The sequence below is a fragment of the Dendropsophus ebraccatus genome, chromosome 12 (assembly GCF_027789765.1).
Source record: "Dendropsophus ebraccatus isolate aDenEbr1 chromosome 12, aDenEbr1.pat, whole genome shotgun sequence".
NCBI classification, from domain to species: Eukaryota; Metazoa; Chordata; class Amphibia; order Anura; family Hylidae; genus Dendropsophus; species Dendropsophus ebraccatus.
The window spans coordinates 69,376,665-69,399,395 of record NC_091465.1 but is presented as its reverse complement, the minus strand read 5'-3'; the positions used below and the strand labels follow the sequence as shown (position 1 = coordinate 69,399,395).

At 43.0% G+C, this 22,731-nt stretch overlaps 1 protein-coding gene across 1 annotated transcript; it reads left to right on the top strand.

Annotated features, from left to right (window-relative positions):
* The first annotated feature begins 18,653 nt into the window (after positions 1-18,653).
* On the top strand, positions 18,654-20,856 carry LOC138768936 (cyclin-dependent kinase inhibitor 1B-like). The gene is made up of 3 exons (XM_069947011.1): positions 18,654-19,246; positions 19,361-19,477; positions 19,966-20,856. Exons 1-2 carry the CDS (start codon positions 18,739-18,741, stop codon positions 19,468-19,470), a joined length of 618 nt encoding a protein of 205 aa, XP_069803112.1. The 5' UTR covers positions 18,654-18,738; the 3' UTR covers positions 19,471-19,477; positions 19,966-20,856.
* The last annotated feature ends 1,875 nt before the right edge of the window (positions 20,857-22,731 follow it).

The following is a 22,731-nucleotide window of genomic DNA, read 5'->3' as shown; positions in this document are numbered from 1 at the left end:
CATGTACCTTATATAGCTAGACTTTCCAAAAATAATATTCTGAGATCTTATTTTTGGAAGGAGACATCGAGGGACATAGACCACGACAAATAAAAAGCCTATACTATGATACATACACATACAGATAAAGATGCTATATAGTAAAGTAAGGGGCCTATTCCACGGAGTGATAATCAGCCGAATCGGGCCGATTCGACCGATTATCGCTCCATGGAATAGGCCCCTTATCACTCCGTGGAATAAAGACAAAGATTAGCTGATGATCGTGTCATCGGCTGATCGTTTATTTAGGTTCCAACCTAAAATCATCGGGCACCCACCGCGCATCGGTGCTCGTTTACATTATTGATCGGGCCCCCTTCGGCCCATGGAGTAGAACCCTAACCCTTGGGTTGGAAAGAGCCCTATAGTGGTCCTAACCCATCATACCACACTATTTGGATATATAAAGTTACCCATCCCATTTGTACTGGGATGACCTTTTACCCATGGCCCATGTTCCTTCTATTTTGTCCATACCACTGTGAAGTCCCTATTACACCAAGCGATTATCGGACGTATTCAGACAATTATCGGCCATTATGGTTGATAATCGCTTGGCGTAATAGCTACTGGTAAAAGACAAGGATCAGCTGACCGCCGCTATCTCCTGTGGGCTCCCTGGACAATGTAAAGACCTCCCCGCGGCCCCCCTGCTCTTAGCCGCTCGCTGTCTGCATATGTAATAGCGCTGGCATTGAGCAGGGAAAGAGGAGAGAGCGAGCGCTGATCTGACATGTTTGTACTCACTTGCTCCTCACCTGCAGTGTGAGTAATAGGACCCTGAGTCATATACAATAAAATAATTTCCCTTGATACTAATCATTTATAGATAACAATGTTCCATTATGGCCTATATGTGAAGATAAGAGGCGCAGCCATATTCCTGATTAGGGATCACTATTTGGCAGCCATATTCCTGATTAAGGATCACTATTTGGCAGACCCTTTGTGTAAACAAGCTTAGGGCCAGGGGTTTAGAACAATCTACTGTCTTTTCTTAACAAGGCAATGCTATGGGATTATCTGTGTTCAATTGGACGTATCTTCTTACCTAAGCCTAGGCCACACGCACGTGTCATTGTTTCTTCAGACAATCTGGTTGGAAAATAGCATGTGTGTGGCCGGGGACTGTAGGCTGCTGGGGCGGGATGAGAACATGTGGCCTGTGCTGCTATAGGACTGGAAATATATCTACTGAGATCTAAGAAATTATGATGAAAATTTGGTAACAATTTGAAAAATGACTAAGGCTCCTTTGTTGCATTGTGGCTTTCTCCAAAACATCTGGATGCTACAGCTTTATCCATACATTGGGAAATACCTCCTTGGAAGGAATTAGGTTCTTTAAGGGATTATCCAGGATTAGAAAAAGCACAGCTACCTTCTTGCAAAAACAGCGCCATCCCTGTCCTCAGGTTGTCTGCAGTATTACAATACAGTTCCACTGGAACTGAGCTGCAAAGCCCACACCCAGCCTGAGGACAAGAGCCTGGATAACTAGGAATTACCATTGCATTATTAATCCTGGGATTAAAGTGGCCACAGCACCAGCACTAATCTAATGTATGACCAAGAATATTAATATAGATTAATCTACATACACAAAAACTTGGCTGATTGAGCTGTGAAATCTAAAGGCCCTATTCCACGGGCCGACTAAGAGGAGCAAACGAGCGCTATCAGCGCTCGTTTGCTCCTCGTTCCCTGCTCGCCGCCGCTGCTATTCCACGCGACGGCAGCGAGTGGGTGAGTGTGGGAGGGGCCACGGGGAGCTGCGGGGGGGCTGGCCGGGTGATCGCTAGATTGTCCAGGCAGCCCATAGCATACAGCAGCGGTCTGCTGCCGCCGCTCCTATTCCGCTGGGCGACGGCAGCAGATCGTTGCTGTATCAATCATTTGTTTTTCAACATCTTAGAAAGACAAACAACGCAAAGGTCAGCCGACATGAACGATGTCGGCTGATCATTGCCTTCTATTCCACAGGACGATTATCGGCCAATAATTGTTCTGTGGAATAGGGCCTTAAGATGCGGTGATCAACCAATAAACCAACACTGACCTGTGATTATGGTGCCTTTACACAGAAAGATTTATCTGACAGATTTTTAAAGCCATGTGGATTTGAAAAGAGGAGAAATCTCAGTCTTTTTTTTATGACCTGTTCTGTGTTTATAGTCTGTTCCTGACTTTGACGTAAAAAATCTGTCAGATAAATCTTTCTGTGTAAAGGCACCCTAAGCCAATATCGATCAAGTTGTTTGGCCAAATTGGCAGGTTTGTGTATGGGACCTTAAAGGGGCACTCCAGTGATTTCTTTTTTTTTACTTTCACATCAACTGGTGTCAGAAAGTCCAAGATATTTGTAATTTACTTCTGTCAAAAGATCTTCAAGTACTTATCAGCTGCTGAATGTCTTACAGGAAGTAGTGTATTCGTTCCAGTCTGACAAAATGCTCTCTGCTGCCACCTCTGTCCATGACAGATTTTTTTTTTTTTTGCTGCAGTTCCCCTTTAAGATAGTTGTCACCAAAACATTTATCCGAATGACTGCACTTATATTTTACCAGGCTGATGGAGACCATTGTCTGTCTACAGCCGCTTGTCATGGAGTACATGGAAAGCTTTATGTCGGCCATAAACATCTGTTTGTTACACAAGATCTAATGTTTATAGAAGTACATTGTCTTATTCTCATAAACATTAGATCTCGTGTAACAAACAAGTGTTTATGGCCGACATAAAGCTTTCCATGTACTCAATGACAAGCGGCTGTAGACAGACAATGGTCCTAATATTCCAGGTGCAGTTTTCAACCAATTATAAGTCTTTAAATAATAAAGACTATATGGCTCCGCGCACATGGAGCAAAACTGGTGGAATTCTCCGCCACAGAATCCCGCCGGCTTCCGTGTCATAATGCGTCTTCTCTCTCCGCGCTTAAGGGTGCCTTCACACGTACCGAATCCGCAGCGGATTTCATGCTGCGAAATTCGTTGCGGTTACAGTGCTATTCATCCCCATGAGAGCACATACTCGCGGCAGGATTGACATCCCGCTGTATGTGAGTTAACCCCCCGCCGCCGAGAGCATACATTACCTGCTTGGCGACGCGGCTGCTAGCCTCACATGCAGCCGCACCGCCGAGCAGGTAATGTATGCTCTTGGCAGTGGGCAGCGGGGGGTTAACTCACAACGGGATGTCAATCCCGCTGCGAGTATGTCCTCTCATAGGGATGAATGGCACTGGACCCGCAGCATTTCGCTGAAAATTCCGCTGCAGATCTGGTACGTGTGAAGGCACTTTTAAGGCTTTATCCCACAGAACGATTATCGGCCATATTTGGCCGATATCGGTCTTTATGGCCGATAATTGTCCCATGGAATAGGAGGCAACGATCAGCCGACATTGTTCATGTTGGCTGATCGTTGAAGTCGTTTGTCTTTCACCATGTTGAAAGACAAACGACTTATAGAGCAGTGATCTGCTGCCGGCAGTCCGCGGAAAAGAAGTGGAGACAGTAGACCGCCGCTATATCCTATAGGCTGCCCGGACGATCAGCGATCACCCGGGCAGCCCCCCCTGGACTCACCCGCTCGCTGCTGGCGCGTGCAATAGCGGTGGCAGCGAACGGGGTAGTAGCAGACGAGCACTGACAGAACTCGTTTGCTCCTCATTGTTGACCATTGCAAAAGGGCCTTTAGAATGAACATGTCCATTCTTCATCGCGGAGAGAGGAGGCGCGCGAGCCTCCTATAGACTCATTATGACACAGATTTTCCGCCGCAGAATTCCACCAGTTTTGCTCCGTGTGCACGGAGCCTATAGGGGAGATTTATCAAACATGGTGTAAAGTGAAACTGGCTCAGTTGCCCCTAGCAACCAATCAGATTCCACTTTTCATTCCTCACAGACTCTTTGGAAAATGAAAGGTGGAATCTGATTGGTTGCCGGGGGCAACTGAGCCAGTTTCACTTTACACCATGTTTGATAAATCTCCCCATAATCTAATATCCGTGTTCAGCTTCATTAAGCGGCATTAGTAGCTGTCAGGCACAGGCTCCCAATATCTGCCCTCAGATCAATGGAGGCAGGTGGTCCCCCCCCCATCCAGCAGCAGCACGTCTCCCGCCTCAGCCCATGCAGATGTTTGGGGGGGTCAGTGACTTTCATCCACTTTGTGTAGCTGCTTCCCATTCAGACCCCCCCTGCAGCTCTGTGCTGTTTACTGTTTGTTTATTGCCCTTGTTTTGGCCTGGGGGTGGGGGACACGTCAATTGCTCGGACATTTGGAGGCTTCCCCCATTTCAATATGAGAGCAGACAATGAATGAGGCTTTGTGCTGATGTTATCTGCAATGTTAGCTCTATGGGCAGCATCTGCCCCATGAATAACGACAACGGGCAGCCCTCCGGCAGAGCAGGGGTTAATGCTGTGGAGGGAAAGTGTGCTGCCGCGGAGATTAGGAGCAAGCAGGTCAGGAGGGAAGGTGGGAGGAGGGCGGGCAGGCGGCGCCCAGAGTGCCGGGAACACGGACAGCCGGGGCAGCGGGAAAATCACCTCAGAGAGGGAAGAGGAGCGGGACACGAGCTGCCCCCCGGGCTGACCCCACTGCAACTATACCTGACCTATACCGGCTGTATACCTCATCTATACCTGACCTATACCTCATCTATACCTGACCTATACCTCATCTATACCTGACCTATACCTCATCTATACCTGACCTATACCTCATCTATACCTGACCTATACCTCATCTATACCTGACCTATACCTCATCTATACCTGACCTATACCTCATCTATACCTGACCTATACCTCATCTATACCTGACCTATACCTCATCTATACCTGACCTATACCTCATCTATACCTCATCTATACCTGACCTATACCTCATCTATACCTGACCTATACCTCATCTATACCTGACCTATACCTTATCTATACCTGACCTATACCTTATCTATACCTGACCTATACCTCATCTATACCTGACCTATACCTTATCTATACCTGACCTATACCTCATCTATACCTCATCTATACCTGACCTATACCTCATCTATACCTGACCTATACCTTATCTATACCTGACCTATACCTTATCTATACCTGACCTATACCTCATCTATACCTGACCTATACCTTATCTATACCTGACCTATACCTTATCTATACCTGACCTATACCTCATCTATACCTGACCTATACCTCATCTATACCTTATCTATACCTGACCTATACCTTATCTATACCTGACCTATACCTCATCTATACCTCATCTATACCTGACCTATACCTCATCTATACCTGACCTATACCTTATCTATACCTGCTGTATACCTGACCTATACCTCATCTATACCTGACCTATACCTGCTGTATACCTGACCTATATCTCATCTATACTTGCTGTATACTTGCTTTATACCTGATCTATACCTGCTGTATACAGCGCCAGCACGGGCATAGAGGAGGCTATAGGGGAAATAAAGCGATTATCTCCCGGCACTGATCACATCGGAGCAGACTGGATATCGATTTACTGATGTGAACATGGAGAAAGCTCCCTAATAATAGTAATAGCAATGACAGGAAAAGGACTATCTATCTATCTATCTATCTATCTTCTATCTATCTATCTATCAATCTATCTATCTGCTATCTATCTCCTATCTATCTATCTATCTATCTCCTATCTATCTATCTATCTATCTATCTATCTATCTATCTATCTATCATCTATCTATCTATCTATCTCCTATCTATCTATCTATCTATCTATCTATCTATCTATCTATCTATCATCTATCTATCTATCTATCTCCTATCTATCTCCTATCTATCTATCATCTATCTATCTATCTCCTATCTATCTCCTATCTATCTATCTATTTATCTATCTATCTATCTATCTCCTATCTATCTATCTATCTATCTATCTATCTATCTATCTATCTATCTATCTATCTATCATCTATCTCCTATCTCCCTCCTATCTATCTATCTTTCTATCTATCTGCTATCTATCTATCTATATATCATCTATCTATCTATCTATCTATCTATCTATCTTCTATCTATCTATCTATCTATCTATCTATCTATCTATCTTCTATCTATCTATTATCTATCTATATATTATCTATCTATCTATCTATTATCTATCTATCTTTCTTCTGTCTATCTATCTATCTATCTATCTATCTATCTATCTATATATTATCTATCTATCTATTATCTATCTATCTTTCTTCTATCTATCTATCTATCTATTATCTATCTATCTATCTCCTATCTATCTATCTATCATCTGTCTATCTATCTATCTATCTATCTATCTATCTATCTATCTATCTATCTATCTATCCCCTATATATCTTCTATCTATCTATCTATCTATCTATCTATCTATCTATCTATCTATCTACTGTCTGTCTATTATATATTTAATGATCTGTACCACCCTTTTATTGATCTTCAATAGGAAATTACATTACCTATCTCATATCTACAGTCTATACTATATTACCTCTATAGCTACATTATCCAATGTGTATTTCATATCTATTATCTATGTTTCTTAATATTGATCTATTGTATCTATCAGTATTTTCTACCCTCTACTTATCTACCATATTATCAGTCTATACATGAGTATACCCAGCAATTATATCAATTGTAAATCCATCTAATATTGATACCTTATGGATCCAGCTTATCGCTCTCATATCTATCTATCAACTATCTATCTATCTATCTATCTATCTATCAACTATCTATCTATCTATCATCTATCTATCTATCTATCTATCTATCTATCTATCTATCTATCAACTATCTATCTATCAGTCCCTTTACACAGAAAGATTATCTGCCAAAGATTTGAAGCCAAAGCCAGGAATGAATTTGAAAAGAAAAGAATTCTCAGGCTTTCCTTTATGACCTGTTCTCTGTTTATAGTGTTTCTGGCTTTGGCTTCAAATCTTTGGCAGATAATCTTTCTGTGTATATGGACCCTATCTATCTATCTATCTATCTATCTATCTATCTATCTATCTATCTATCTATCTATCTATCATCTTATTTGCTATCTATCTACTCTCTATGTATTTATTATTACTTAAATGTATACAGATACAAGACCTCTATATCAGCCCTCATTTCCCCTTTAGCCCAGTGCGGTGGAAGTATTACACAATCCCCTGTGACGTTGGCCTGCTGTGAATGACGTCGCAGGGAGAGGATATGCTCTTAGTCATCACAGATCCCGCAGGAAGTCAGCAAGCCACAACTAATCAGCGGGGTTATATGTGGAAACCCCGGGCCCCATGTGCCTATAATAGTGGCCAATGTCCCTTTAATTCTTGCAGGGGGGGCTACACATCACACAGATTCCAGGCTATAATAAGAATGCCACCATGAGAGATGTGCCCTGATTCCATCCTCCTCCTGCTGATGATGATGGGTGTTATCTCTGATCCGCAGCCAGTGCACACATTTCCTTGTTTTGTGTCTGTACAGACAGGGATCAGCGGCTGTCACTATTTCCCTCCTTGTAGATGGGGCATTGGCCATTTGTTATTTCACCTATGTGACATCTCTCTTATATGCGGCAAGTGGCTGTACATTATAGGGAACCACAAGTCCTAGTCCTAGGCCAGGGGTGTCAATCATGGGGCCCTCCAGCTGTTGGAAAACTACAATTCCCATCATGCCCGCTGTCCAGGCTGTAATTAACATGTGGCTTGTCCCCCAAGACATCTCAGCCCATCTGTCTGTTTTAGGGCCCTATTCCACCGGACGATTATCGTTCAGATTATCGTTAAATCGTTCGAATCTAAACGATAATCGTTCGGTTGAAATGCAGTTAACGATTAACGATCGAACGAGAAATCGTTGATCGCTTTATAAGACCTGGACCTATTTTTATTGTTGCTCGTTCGCAAAACGTTCGCAAATCATTTGCATTGAATAAGACGTCGTTCGGACGTTCGCAATAGATACTAACGCAATAGCAAAGAAAAACTATCGCAATTACGATCATAAGTAACGATTATCGTTCCATGGAAATGAGTGAACGTTTTCAGGTCTTTCGCAATAGCGTAAATCGTTAACGATTATGCAAACGATAATCGTCCGGTGGAATAGGGCCCTTATTATATACCTGTTTTTATTATATACTTGTACATCCTAAGAAATAACAGTTCTTAAGTATATTCTCTATATTGTGCTGTTCCACTCTTACTCCTCCTGGAAATGTATGAATAAATTGACCATTTTGTCATAAGATATGTTACTACCCAATTGGGCTAATATTTAAAGGGATCCTCTTTCATATAAACTGGTTTCAGAACATTATACAGACTGTAATTTACTTATATTTAAAAATCTGAAATATTCCAATACTTATCAGCTGCTGTATGTTCTGCAGGAAGTGATGTATTATTTCCAGCGTGACACAGGGATCTATGCTGCTACCTATGTCTGAGGCAGGAACTGTCACTGCTTGATTTAAAGGAAAAAAGGTATCCCCTTTAAGTACTCCTATAAGGCTAGGGCTATGCAACAGCCTAGCCACAATACTGGCCAATAAAATCCATATTACACTGCCTGTATTGCAGCTACTGAGGTCGTCTTGAGACCTATAACTGGACAAGACCCAGAAAGTTCTAGAAACCCATGTAGGAACAGAATCCATTCACTATTAGTAGGTACAATGCAACAAAGTGATCCTTGCATGACCCTTGTAGCTGTGGCCTAAAGGCAGGCGTATATATAGTATGAGTATCAGCTGACCCATCATTGGTTTCACCCCTGATCATAGAGATGACCAGGGAAGGACATGTGTACCCCACGGCTATTGCAGTACATTTCAGTCCAGGGCTTGGACAGCATACTGAATGTCCTCCACCAACATATAGTTACATAAAACAGATACATGTCCATCAAGTTCAACCAAAAAGGGGGTGGATGAATGGAAGGAGGGGGGGGGGGGGGGTAGATAAATTCTACATTCTATACATAGGCTTTTATGTTATTTTGGTCTAAGAACTTGTGAATTCAGCTTGGCTGAAGTTTCATGTTAAAGGGGATATTCCTGCGAAAATCTTTTTTTTTCTACTGAACTGGTATCAGAAAGTTATAAAGATTTGTAATTTACTTCTATTTAAAAATCTCCAGTCTTCCAGTACTTATCAGCTGCTGTATGTCCTGCAGGAACTGCTGCATTATTTTCAGTCTGACACAGTGCTCTCTGCTGCCACCTCTGTCCTCGTCAGGAACTCTCCAAAGCATCAGCAAATCCCCATAGAAAACCTCTACTGCTCTGGACAGTTCCTGACATGGACAGAGGTGGCAGCAGAGAGCACTCTGTCAGACTGGAAAGAATACACCACTTCCTGCAGGACATACAGCAGCTGATAAGTACTGGAAGACTTGAGATTTTTAAATAGAAGTAAATTACAAATCTATATAACTTTCTGAAACCTGTTGATTTGAAAGAAAAAGGTGTTTGCTGGAGTACCCCTTTAATTTAATAAAAAGAGAGTGTATTGTGGTCCTGCGTGGGTCTGTGTAGGTACATCACATAGGGGAAGGGATGCTGACACTAGGGACTGTACGGGGCACCATCCAGCATAAGGCAGAGTCAAACCCCAGCCAGCAGCTTGCAGATCTGTCAGCAGAATACTCACTATCCTTTGTTTTATGGCAGCTTATGGTTAGTACATGTAGACGCGGACTGATATACTTTGAGGACATTGTAATACATGATGCCCCATTGGATTTATTTACATGGCCCAATATATGTACTTGCTGAACTATTTAGTTGCATATCCAGGTTGTATCATTGTATATACTGTATATATGTTACAAGCCTTGCTTCTCACCTATTCAGCTGTCCAGGTTCATTCTCTGTTTGTATACCTTCCCAGTGTTATCCATTAACACTCTAATCTGCGGAGAAAGCGTCATACTATAGCGGCTAATCGCTGGGCTTATGTTAACCATGTGAGCGCCGCTGCTTGTGAGCGAGCACCACAGCCAGAAGTCTTCCTTAATGTACTGATACCTTGAACCAGTAATAGGGAACCTTGACTCTCCAGCAATTGCAAAACTACAACTCCCATCATGTCTGGACAGTCACCGCATGATGGGAGTTGTAGTTTTGCAACTGCTGGAGAGCCAAGGTTTCCTGCTCCTGCCTTAAAGGGTTTAACTCAAGGGTTTGACATGTAAATAGTGTGTATAAAAATGTGGATCAAGCGGGAAGAAGAAGAAGTATAAAGCTGGGCATATATAGCAGAAATGCATCGGCTAGAATTGCTCATCCAACTCTCCCAGGAGGAAATATGCCAAAATTGTGAAATAAAACTCTTAAAAACTCTGTTTTTTTTTCCTTTCAGGAAAATACCCCTGGAGGTGACGACAGATACCCAGCGGGGGTCATCTATACAACTTGACCGCAGATTTCCATTTTATGTATCGCAGTCATTAAGCCGCAATAAACACTAAGTAAATTGTATTGGATCTGTCAAATGTGAGATGACCGTCGGGTCATCGCCTACATAGACAATCAATTGCGGTATTCTTAAGAATACGGGTGTGTCACGGGGGGGAGGGGGGGTCATCCTAATCCTGTATTGTCCTTTTTTCCATCTGCCACATGCGGCAACCCTAAAAGCCTCCAAAACCCCAGGGTTAAATGTCCATTGCAGGTCATCTGAACCCCTGCTCTGTCAACAAAAGTCTTTGTCAGGGGTGAAAGGGTGAAAAAAAATTCCGGGCTGGTATTTGGTGGCCAATATTAGAAAGCATAGGCACGCTGGCCCTTATATTATAGGGGAAAGGGTTGATATTTATTTTTGATACATGTATTTTCCAGGAAGAGAGAGCTCTTGGTTAACATTGCCAAATGTGCCTTTTCAGGTCTTTGTATTGCACTGCTTAGCCAGATATCCTCTTTCCAGCTCATTAAACCCTCTTTATTCCTCGCTCTCCTCCCCATACATACGCACTAGGTTGCAGGAACGTGCTGTCTTCTGCAGGCTTCCAATTACACCCCAGCCTCCACCCTATAGCACTGCCTGCATATGTATTATAAGATGACATGGTCATTTAGGAGCCACTGCCGGGTGACGGCCTCCATTAGCCTCAGAGCTGGCCAAATATAGGAAGAGGGAGAAGTGATAATGTAGTCGATTGTTGGGGCCCTAAACAGTTCCTGGCTTTACAGCCTTCATTAGGCGTGATGGTAGCAGTCAGCTATGTGAAGGGTCTATTGTGAGAGCTGAGGTCCTTTAAGGCCATGGTCCTGTACCTGGATAGTAGGGGAAAGTACAGGTGCAGAATAGGGCGGCATTGGAACATTCCACAGTAAATGCATACAATGAGATATATCCAGATTATAGCGTGTGTTGGCACTCAGGGCTGGTATACTATTTCCAATCCCGAATTCTTGGGACATAAAGTGCTGCCAAAGAGCTTCAGACTGCATTATTGCAGGCCTGATCTGAGAAACGGGAAAGCCAAAGAAAAAGATTCAGTACTGCTGCTTATACATATATATTGGGCATATGTGTGACAGATGCAGCACTGCTACTTATACATGCATATGCACTGCCATGTACACCTATTTACTGACCTGTCTATCTATCTATCTATCTATATCAAGGAATGGTGCGAACTGGTATAGTGGTACTTGTATACTGTGATATCTATCTATCTATCTATATCTGTATACATACACATTTAGCATTGCTACATATACATACAACAAGAGAAACTCAGGACTGGAACATATAAACATTAATAATTGTGCCAGAGGTTTGTAATTTACTTCTTTTAAAGAATATCCACTCTTCCAGTACGTATCAGCTGCTGTATGTCCTGCAGGAAGTGGTGTATTCTTTCCAGTCTGACACATTGCTCTCTGCTGCCACCCCTGTCCATGTCAGGAACTGTTTAGAGCAGTAGCAAATCCCCATATATAAACCTCTCCTTTCCAGACTGAAAAGAATATTACTGCCTGCAGGACATACAGCAGCTGATATATATAGCTATTTCATTACTCCTATATATACCGTACACACACAGCACTGCTACATACACTGTACACCCCTAAGCTGATGAAGGCCATGCTTGGCCGAAACGCGTCCTTGTACCATATGTTTGCTACACTACAATAAAGAAGCATAATCTACTTGGTGAGTGCCGGGCTCTTCCTAATATCTGAACATTTTTCTCACCTCGAGCACCACCGCCACGGAAGTGCCGTCTTCTACATATTTCTACTATATATACCGTACACACACAGCACTGCTACATATATATAACAGATCAGCGCTCTTGTATATACTGTACACACACAGCACTGCTACATATACATAACAGATCAGCAGTCCTATATATACCGTACACGCACAGCACTGCTACATATACATAACAGATCAGCACTCCTATATATACCGTACACACACAGCACTGCTACATATACATAACAGATCAGCAGGTTGGCCAAGATACAGCCGCACCTTAGGATGTTACTTCGTGACGCTAGTGCCAGTGAGGCACACAGATGTGATGGCACGCCTGCTTTTATTTTAGCAGGTGGCTGTACCCTTTTCCCCTGTAAACAGTGTCCTGCCGGGTTGCTACGGGGTCCCTTGGGCTAGTTTAGTCACAGATGGTCAGAGTGGTGTAGTGACCCTCCCATACTATCGGAACTGCCACCCACAGAAAAGAGAAATGTCCCAAGGCTGTAGTGTATGCTGTGTTGGTGTGGGATGAAGAATCACAGAGTCTCTTTATCATAAATGAGCTTGGTTTTACTTGAAAGGTACTTGTGTGCAGCAAGTCATACAGCTGTGCATTGACAAGATAAATTACACTTGACAGTTCTCATGGTAAAACACTGGATAAGACATTTGATAATACGGTAACCAGACCTGTGACAGGAATAGAGGGAGGAAGTGCAGTCGTGCTGACTGAGTAGTGTACTGAGATACAAAAAAGCAGAGTATCAGAGAGAAGGATGTCGTGAGAGTCTAAATCCAAGTAGTACTGTGCCCTGCCAGGATGTTTGAGGATGAGATAGAAGCAGAATAATTAGAAGAAGAAGAGAATACTTGTGCCCGTGTATTGACTTTTGAGTCTTCACACCACCTTATGCCCACTAGATTTGGGGGACCCGTCCTAGAGGGTGACACAAGGCCCAGACCTTGTTACCTGGGGTGATTAGAATGCTGAGGGTTCCCTGCTGACAACTGCGCTGCGAGATAGAGTTCCTAGGCTCCTAGCAACTTTGCTTTGTGCGGATCAGTTCCTAGCTTACTGCTGTCTGTGGATACTGTCCTGCTCTGTGACTCTCCTAGTCCACGGCGTGGGTTGAGGTTGTCTCTGTCTTGTCCTCTCCTGGAGGGGTTTAACACTGCATAGTGTTGTGTAGCATCACTGAGAGGAAAGCTGTTAGCTGTGTCCTGTCTGACGTCCTACCCATACGGGGTTCTGACTAATGGGCCTATTACACCGGTCGTTTAGAGGAGCAAACGAGCGCGCTCAGCGCTCGTTTGCTCCTCGTTCCCCGCTCGCTGCAGCCGCATTGAATAGCGGCGGCAGCGAGCGGGAGGGGGCGGCAGGGAGCTGCGGGGGGGCTGCCCGGGGGATCGCTGATCGTCCGGGCAGCCCACAGGATATAGCAGCGTCTGCTGCCGACGCTCCTATTCAATGGAGCGACGGCAGCAGATCGCTGCTATATCAGTCGCTTGTTTTTCAACATGTTGAAAAACAAGCGACTGCAACGATCAGCCGACGTGAACGATGTCGGCTGATCGTTGCACTCTATTCCACGGGTCGATTATCGTCCGTATCGGCCGAATACGAACGATAATCGATCCGTGGAATAGGGCCTTAACACTGACCAAAGTTGGGAACCTGGCAGAGGGCCAGGGCCCAGAGTGAACCACTGTAGAGAGCTGTCTAGCTTGCGTCCCTCCTCTACAATGTCCAATACAAAAGATCTATACAATCCTCTACCCATGTGACTTCCTTTCTCAGCATATCTAAAGTGCGCTGTGAGTGGGTGAAGAGTGCAATAGAAATAGTAAAGAGAGAGGTGATAGGAGAGAAGAACAGATTTCTGTTGGTTCGCAGATCGATGTGACATACAAACAAACAATAACCCTTTCCACACTTCAGCTGTTCAGCATCTGAATACACAAATCAAATACAGCGACATCTAGTGACGAAACTCTATCACTACCTTCATCACCACTTTTTCACAATAAGTACAGGCTTTTCTGAAGGGTGTAACCAATAGTAACACCCGTGGTAGGACACCACATATATATAACAGATTGGCACTCCATTATATACTGTATACACATACACAGCACTTCTACATATACATCAGATCAGCACTTCTATATATACTGTACACACACACCTCTGCTACATGTACATAACAGATCAACACTCCTATATATTCCATACACACACAGCACTGCTACATATACATAACAGATCGGCACTCCCATATATACCGTACACACACAGCACTGCTACATATACATAACAGATCAGCACTCCTATATACCGTAAATACATCAGCAGTTCTATATATACCGTACACACACACACACACAGCACTGCTACATATACATAACAGATCAGCACTCCTATATATACCGTACACACATACAGTGTTGATCAGCACTCCTATATATACGGTACACGCACAGCACTGCTACATATACATAACAGATCAGCAGTCCTATATATACCATACACACACAGCACTGCTACATATACATAACAGATCAGCAGTCCTATATAGACCGTACACACACAGCACTGCTACATATATATAACAGATCAGCAGTCCTATATATACTGTACACGCACAGCACTGCTACATATACATAACAGATCAGCACTCCTATATATACCGTACACACAAAGCACTGCTACATATATATAACAGATCAGCAGTCATATATATACCGTACACACATACACAGCACTACTCCATATACATAACAGATCAGCAGTCCTATATAGACCGTACACACACAGCACTGCTACATATATATAACAGATCAGCAGTCCTATATACACCGTACACACAGAGCACTGCTACATATACATAACAGATCAGCACTCCTATATATACCGTACACACAAAGCACTGCTACATATATATAACAGATCAGCACTCCTATATATACCGTACACACACAGCACTGCTACATATACATAACAGATCAGCACTCCTATATACACCGTACACACACAGCACTGCTACATATACATAACAGATCAGCAGTCCTATATAGACCGTACACACACAGCACTGCTACATATATATAACAGATCAGCAGTCCTATATACACCGTACACACACAGCACTGCTACATATACATAACAGATCAGCAGTCCTATATACACCGTACACACACAGCACTGCTACATATATATAACAGATCAGCAGTCCTATATATACTGTACACGCACAGCACTGCTACATATATATAACAGATCAGCACTCCTATATATACCGTACACACACAGCACTGCTACATATACATAACAGATCAGCACTCCTATATATACCGTACACACACAGCACTGCTACATATACATAACAGGTCAGCACTCCTATATATACCGTACACACACAGCACTGCTACATATACATAACAGATCAGCACTCCTATATATACCGTACACACATACACAGCACTACTCCATATACATAACAGATCAGCAGTCCTATATATACCGTACACACACGGTATATTTCAGCACTCCTATATATACCGTACACACACAGCACTGCTACATATACATAACAGATCAGCACTCCTATATAGACCGTACACACACAGCACTGCTACATATACATAACAGATCAGCACTCCTATATAGACCGTACACACACAGCACTGCTACATATACATAACAGGTCAGCACTCCTATATATACCGTACACACACAGCACTGCTACATATACATAACAGATCAGCACTCCTATATATACCGTACACACATACACAGCACTACTCCATATACATAACAGATCAGCAGTCCTATATATACCGTACACACACGGTATATTTCAGCACTCCTATATATACCGTACACACACAGCACTGCTGAAGACACAGGCATGTGACTTTGTGCCGTTCAGGCTTACTAAGCATCCTCTGAGGACTTGCCCAGGCATCTCTCCATCACACATCACTGCTAGGGGAAGTCTTCCACCTCATATGGGTCAGTGACATCTCCAGTGGTAATATGACATACACTAAATCTCAGAAAAATCTAAGAGGTTTATCAGGTGAAACTAGAACAGACAAAGAGCAAAATCTAACCCATGCATGACTATACATGTAGCCGAATGTCCATAGTTGTGGAACAAGAGGTCTTATGTGTTCTTTATCCTCCCACTGTGCCACTTTCCTCAGACATATGGAGGTGTCAGGGTAACTCATTGTGATATCATTTTGATTAACCTGCAGATTTAAAGGGAGTTTCCATAACTTAAAGGGGTTCTCTAGGATTTGGAAAACATAGCTGCTTTCTTCCAGAAACAGCGCCCCACTTGTCCGAAGTTTCTGCAAGTTATTGCTACTCAGTTCCATTGAAGCTGTAATACCACACACAACCTGTGACTAGATATGGCGCTGTTTTTGGAAGAAAACAACTATGTTTAACTTATTGTTGATAACCCCTTTAAATATTGATGGTCTATCCAACCCATCAGGGGAGGGAAGGGGCCTTAGTACCTGCGACTGTCATTTGTACGGACGTCTGTATGATTGGTGCTGATAATCACTGTCCGCAGTGGTGATATTTGTGAGGACGACATGTCTCTGCGGTGGCCGCTGACTCCACAGGAGTTTTCTCCAGGAAGAAGATCAGGGACCTGTCCATTTATGTCAGAGATCGGGAACCTTCGGCCCTCCAGCTGTTGCAAAACTACAATTTCCATCATGCCTGGACAGCCAAAGCTTTGCTTTGGCTGTCCAGGCATGATGGGAATTGTAGTTTTGCAACAGCTGGAGGGCCAAAGGTTCCCCATCCCTGATTTATGTTATTGGAAACTACTATTTAAAATAAAATAAAATAAATACATAAATAAATTTAATTAAATAATTAAATAAATAAATAAATACTGTATTGGTAAATAATGGAGCTGGAAAACTCCTTTAATGTACTGATGTATTAATATTCTGTGTATATTTGTATCCTTCAGGCTATATCCACACTGCGTATGATTCCGGCCGTAGTGCGAACCGCGAATATACGCACGTAGTTTTGAGGTTGATGCGTTCGCTTAAAAAGTATACGATATACGCCCGCACAGTGCACACTACGTATGAGCTTACGGCCGGATGCAGCAGATCTGTAGGTCCTGTAAGCTGTGAGGTGGGGGGAAGCATTAGGTGCCAGTTATGTGTGTGGTTTGGGGATTTGGCCTCAATGTTATATCTGTGTCCTGTAGGAACAATGCATCTCCAGTATATCTATATCTGTATGTCCATAGTCACACATAGACTGTATATATAACCATAAGCAGCACATAGAGGGGACCTTGTTAGTCCTGTCCTATGAGACAAGGATTTTATAACTAAGGGCCCTATTCCACGGGACGATTAACGTTCAGATTATCGTTATATTGTTCAAATCTTAACGATAATCGTTCGTCTGAATAGCAGTTAAAGAGAAATCGTTGATCGTTTAATTAGACCTGGACCTATTTTTATCGTTGCTCGTTCGCAAATCGTTCGCATTGAATAAGACGTCATTCTGTCCTTTGCAGTAGTGACGAACGCAATAGCGACGACAAGACGACCGCAAGAACGATCATAAGTAACGATTATCGTTCCATGTAAACGGGTGAACAATTTCAGGTCTTTCGCAATAGCGGTCATTTGGATCGTTTATCGTTAACGATTATGCGAACGATAATCGTCCCCTGGAATAGGGCCCTAAATCCCATATCCCATTTCTGCCCCATCCAGCAGACACCTGACAGTCCTCCAATCTATATGGTCCCAGGGTTTTCTCCCCTGCACTGGACACCATCTGTTTTCTTCCTTCCTCTGATTGTCTGCAGTCCTTCCTAGCAGCAGGGATAATATAGTTCTTTATTGAGCCCTGCAGCTGAATGGGTTAAATAGAATGAAATCCAGGGGGAGACAGAATATGATGCCCTTTGGGATCCACTCAGGAAGATGGAATAATACAGGGCAGGAGAGGAGACAAAGAAGAAAATATCAGTTACAGTTTATAAGTCAATGTTACTACCCCCTCCTGTCTCCATAAGAAGTAACCTTCCTACCCCTCCCCTTTGTGTATAGTGAATGGGGAGTAGAGCTGGCAGTGGATTGTAGAAGGAGGGGGGGGGGGGGGGTGTTTTTTTTCTTCTAACCTGACCTGGAGCTCCACCCTTGTTGGAAACCAAAAAGGTAAAGAAAGGAGCTATCCCCAGGCCCTCCTCCCTCCTGTCCCTGCCCAGTCATCACAGTGTTTTTCTCTAGCAATCCCCTCCTCTCCTCTTCTCTCCCCTCCTCTTCTCCACTCCTGCTCCCTTTCTATATAAGCTTCCCAAACCCTGCCCAGACATAACCAGAGAGCACTCAGCCTTCACTCTTACTACTACTACTGCCTAGTAAACATCAACAACAGATATGGCCAACATTGCTCTGCAGGAGGACAGCATGCCAGCCTTACTGCTGCCCAGGATGGGCATGGGGGCAGCTGGAAGGGGAGTTTGCAGAAGTTTATTTGGCCCCATCGACCACGACGAGCTGAGATCTGAGCTGAAGAGGCAACTCAAGGAGATCCAAGCATCTGACTGTCAAAGATGGAACTTTGATTTTGAGTCTGGGACACCACTCAAGGGGACTTTCTGTTGGGAGCCTTTGGAAAGCAAGGAGATGCCAAGCTTTTATAGGGAGAGCAGACTGTGCCCTGCCAGTGCCACCCCAGTATCCAGGCAAACAAGTATTAGGCTACCTGTGCCAGATACCAGAGAGGAGTCCCCAGCAGAGACTGTGCAAGAGAACCAGGAGTGTGCAAAGGAGAACGCAGACAAAGCTGTCAAGAAGTGCCAAGGAGTTAAAGGACCCTCTAAGACATCAACACACTCCACTTCATCCCAGCTCAGGAAGAGGGAGACCAGCACTTCCATAACTGGTAAGATCTCTCTATAATACTATATACTAGAACAGCTACATTGTATAACAGTCTGACATCATTGTCGCTACTTACTCTTCTCCTCTAACCATTGTCATTCTCATCTTGGTTTAGATTATTTCCCCAAAAGAAAGAGAACACAAGCCCCCAAGACTGACAGCATAAAAGTTGCCCACCACCCTCTTTGCACTTTGGAGCAGACCCCTAGGAAGAAGATCAGATGAATCTCTGGTGAGTTCTCTATCTGTTTGTGACTATGAAGCTGCTGGTGTGACCTAAGGACAGTTGGGTTTGTGGGTCGGGGAGGGGGGGCATGGGGTTGTAAGCAATTTGCAGAAGTGCAGAGTTGTGCTCCTGAGGTTGTTTTGGTTGTAGAAAGTGGGAGTTGGTGACTCTGCACATGATAGGCTTTTTTTTTTCCAGGCAGTGTTACTCAATCTCTTTAGCTCCTCCTTGGAAAGTTCTTTAAAGAAAAAAAAAAAAGTTGCAAAACAAGCTGTACTGGCGGGAAAGGGGGGTTAGGAGAGGGGAAGAAGGTGGGGGAGGGGGACCAGGGCTGGAGAGAGACTGCTCACAAGATAAACAAGGGCAGGGTCTTCTAATGGCTGAGAGCTATGGAAGGAGGGGGGGAGGGCTCAGCTGTGCACTACTAGACCTCTCCCTGTAACCGACTATATTGTATAATAACCGCTTATCTTTTTTTTTCTTTGCTTTTTTAGGTCTTTTCTTACTGATCAGGGACTGATAGTAGTACAACCCTCAACAAGTATCCCTTACCAGACCAAGAACGCGGAGCGAAGGGGAAAAAGAGGTCGCAAACAGGACTACATTACCCACCCCCATAATAATACTCAGACTCTGTAGCTTCTTATCTGGAAGCAATTCGCCAGCCTTGGATGTGGACTTGTCAAAATCTGCAGCGGTTGAGGACTTCCTAGTATTGCACGCACTCTATCCGCACACTTGGATGTCTATACTGGCTTCTTTTTTTTTTTTTTTTTTTGCTAAGGAAGAATGCCAAGCTGGCAGAGGGTGGCATCCATCTGTCCTGTCTGTGTCAGTGCTGTGAATGTAGCAACAACCTACTATCTGAAACTATAGCTTGGGGAGGGTCCCCCTTTAGCTGCCCACGTCCTGCCACACTACAAACCCGCTCGGTTGAGTCCGAGCTGTTGGAAGTTGTAGTTGAGCAACACAGGGAAATGCGAAGGGATGCCGACCCCCTGGTTTAGCTTATGCAAACCGATAGGCGTGTACAGATGTTTTGTATGTAGCATTTGTTTGTGTAACCCAGTTGTTTTGCACTGTTTTATATATATTTTGATATATATACCACCATTATGTACAGCAACTATGTAACATAAGAAAGCATTAAAATAAGTTATATATTTATATAACATGTTGGATGTACTCCAATGTTAAGCCATAATACTGGCTAGGAAACGGTTCTAGAGGTTATACGTATGTCTCCGTTTGGAGAGATAAAAGTATTTTTCCAATAACTATGCATGTACAGTTTTTTATTTGTTTTTATTGTTTTGCAAACAAATGTACAGAATATTGCTATATGAGCAAGAGAAAGTAAACTATATGACTTTTATACCGAAAAACTGTTGTCGTTTCATGATTACTTTTAGGGTTGGGGGTAGAGATGTAGCAGAGCTGAGGTTGTCGGTTGGCACCTACTTGTTCTCATTATCGTTTGCTTAGAATCCTAGGACGTAATCAGTGCCAGGATTCATCACATGACAAACGCAGCTCTGCTATACCTGTGGATGTGGAGAATAAACATAGAAGATTTCAGCAAGAAGATGCAAACTGGTCTCTTCCTTAATATTTCCTATTTAAGGATGCCAATAGCTGAAACAAAAGAGAGTCCTCCACTGGGGTGTACAACACAATCTCATTATATGGCCATATACAATCCCATCTGGAATTATTAGCAGCATAGGTTTGTGTTAATGTAGCAGAGCTGAAATTGTCATTTTATCTGTGTTATTACTAAAAAAAAAATAACTGCACTGCCCTGTAGCTTCACCAAATGACTCTTGATGCACCTATGTTTATATAACACAATGTAATATCACAAAGGGTTATTTAAAAATGACAAGTTCAGCTCTACTGCATCTGTGTATTAATATAGTGGGAAGTGATGAACCATGTCTCAGTAGTCATTTAGTGGTAGTTAGCCATCATAGGAGCTATAGTTGTAGGTACAATTATTTCCTTTAAGGCAAAATAACATCCGTACAAGACCCCATATTAGGGTTTCTATTCTCATTGCAGCAGTCAGGATGACTAAATAAAATAAATAAAATAAAAAATTCAAATATATGTATATATATATATATTCCCGCCCCCTATATATATATATATATATATATATATATATATATATACACACATTTTTAATTCCCCCCCCCCCAGTGTGTGATGTGTAATCTTGCTTGAGAACAAAAGCCTCTAAGAAACATGGTACATAAAGATGTAGCAGAGCTGAGTTTGTCATCCCTTATGGCTTACGCATTAACTGTACATAGGGCCCTATTATGGCCGATATTGTTCACATCTTTGCAGAGATTTTTTTTTTTTTAAATCGAATTATTAACTTTAATTTCAGCCATTTGCATCAGAAATGCGGTAGTATCGCAGCCCAATGGGCGGATCTTTTTTAGCAGGTTCAATACTCATGGCTTATTGGCGGCATATTGCCATGTAATAGGGGACAATGATGGAAGTAAAGGACCAAATGAATGATCCAATGGTTGTAGGTGCCCATTGCCCGCGCCATATTATAGTCTCGGATCAGGTGTGTACCTACCCATGTAATCTACCAGAAGTCTAGGTTCACACTGTGCATTTTTATGCATTGGTAAAGACCATGCCTATGCCAATTTTGCAATGGGATTTTATTTTGACAGCTGGCCATAACCGCGGTAAAGTAAACACAATTTTTAAAATATATTTTTATCGTGGTAGATACTGATGATCAAAGTATTTTACTATTTTTTTCTAAAATATATTTTAAAACTTAAAAAAAAGCACAGTGTGAACCCAGCCAGACACTTTATACCTGCAGTCCTATGTAAAACCCCATACAACACATGGTGATGATTGGTGCCAGACAAACTCAGCTCGGCTCTATCTGCCCATAGCGGGCCTGAACACATGACGCCCGGCCCCATTGTTTATAAACATTCGAGCAGCTGAGTCCTCAAAGCAGAATCATGACACGGCTTTTTTAAAGGGCTTTGTCTTTATTTTAACCCCTTCGCTAAGTCCACATATGTGCGTCTTCTCCTTTCTGGCAGAGCTTCAATAGGTTGAGGGGGTGCATACATTATGTAGCGTTCTGTGAAAGAACAAATCAATCAGAGACAGCTGGCTGCCTGTGGCAGCTATTGTGTATCATTTTTTGGAACCTGTCCTTATCCCTCATCCAATCCACCATTACATCTTCCTCAACCCCCACATCCTTGTACTGC

What these genes read in the sequence shown, in the direction of transcription:
- LOC138768936 (XM_069947011.1), top strand. Translation starts at nt 18,739, where the DNA reads ATGGCCAACATTGCTCTGCAGGAGGACAGCATGCCAGCCTTACTGCTG. An exon ending in GACCAGCACTTCCATAACTG is followed by an intron (nt 19,247 to 19,360) that starts GTAAGATCTCTC and finishes ATCTTGGTTTAG; the next exon opens with ATTATTTCCCCAAAAGAAAG.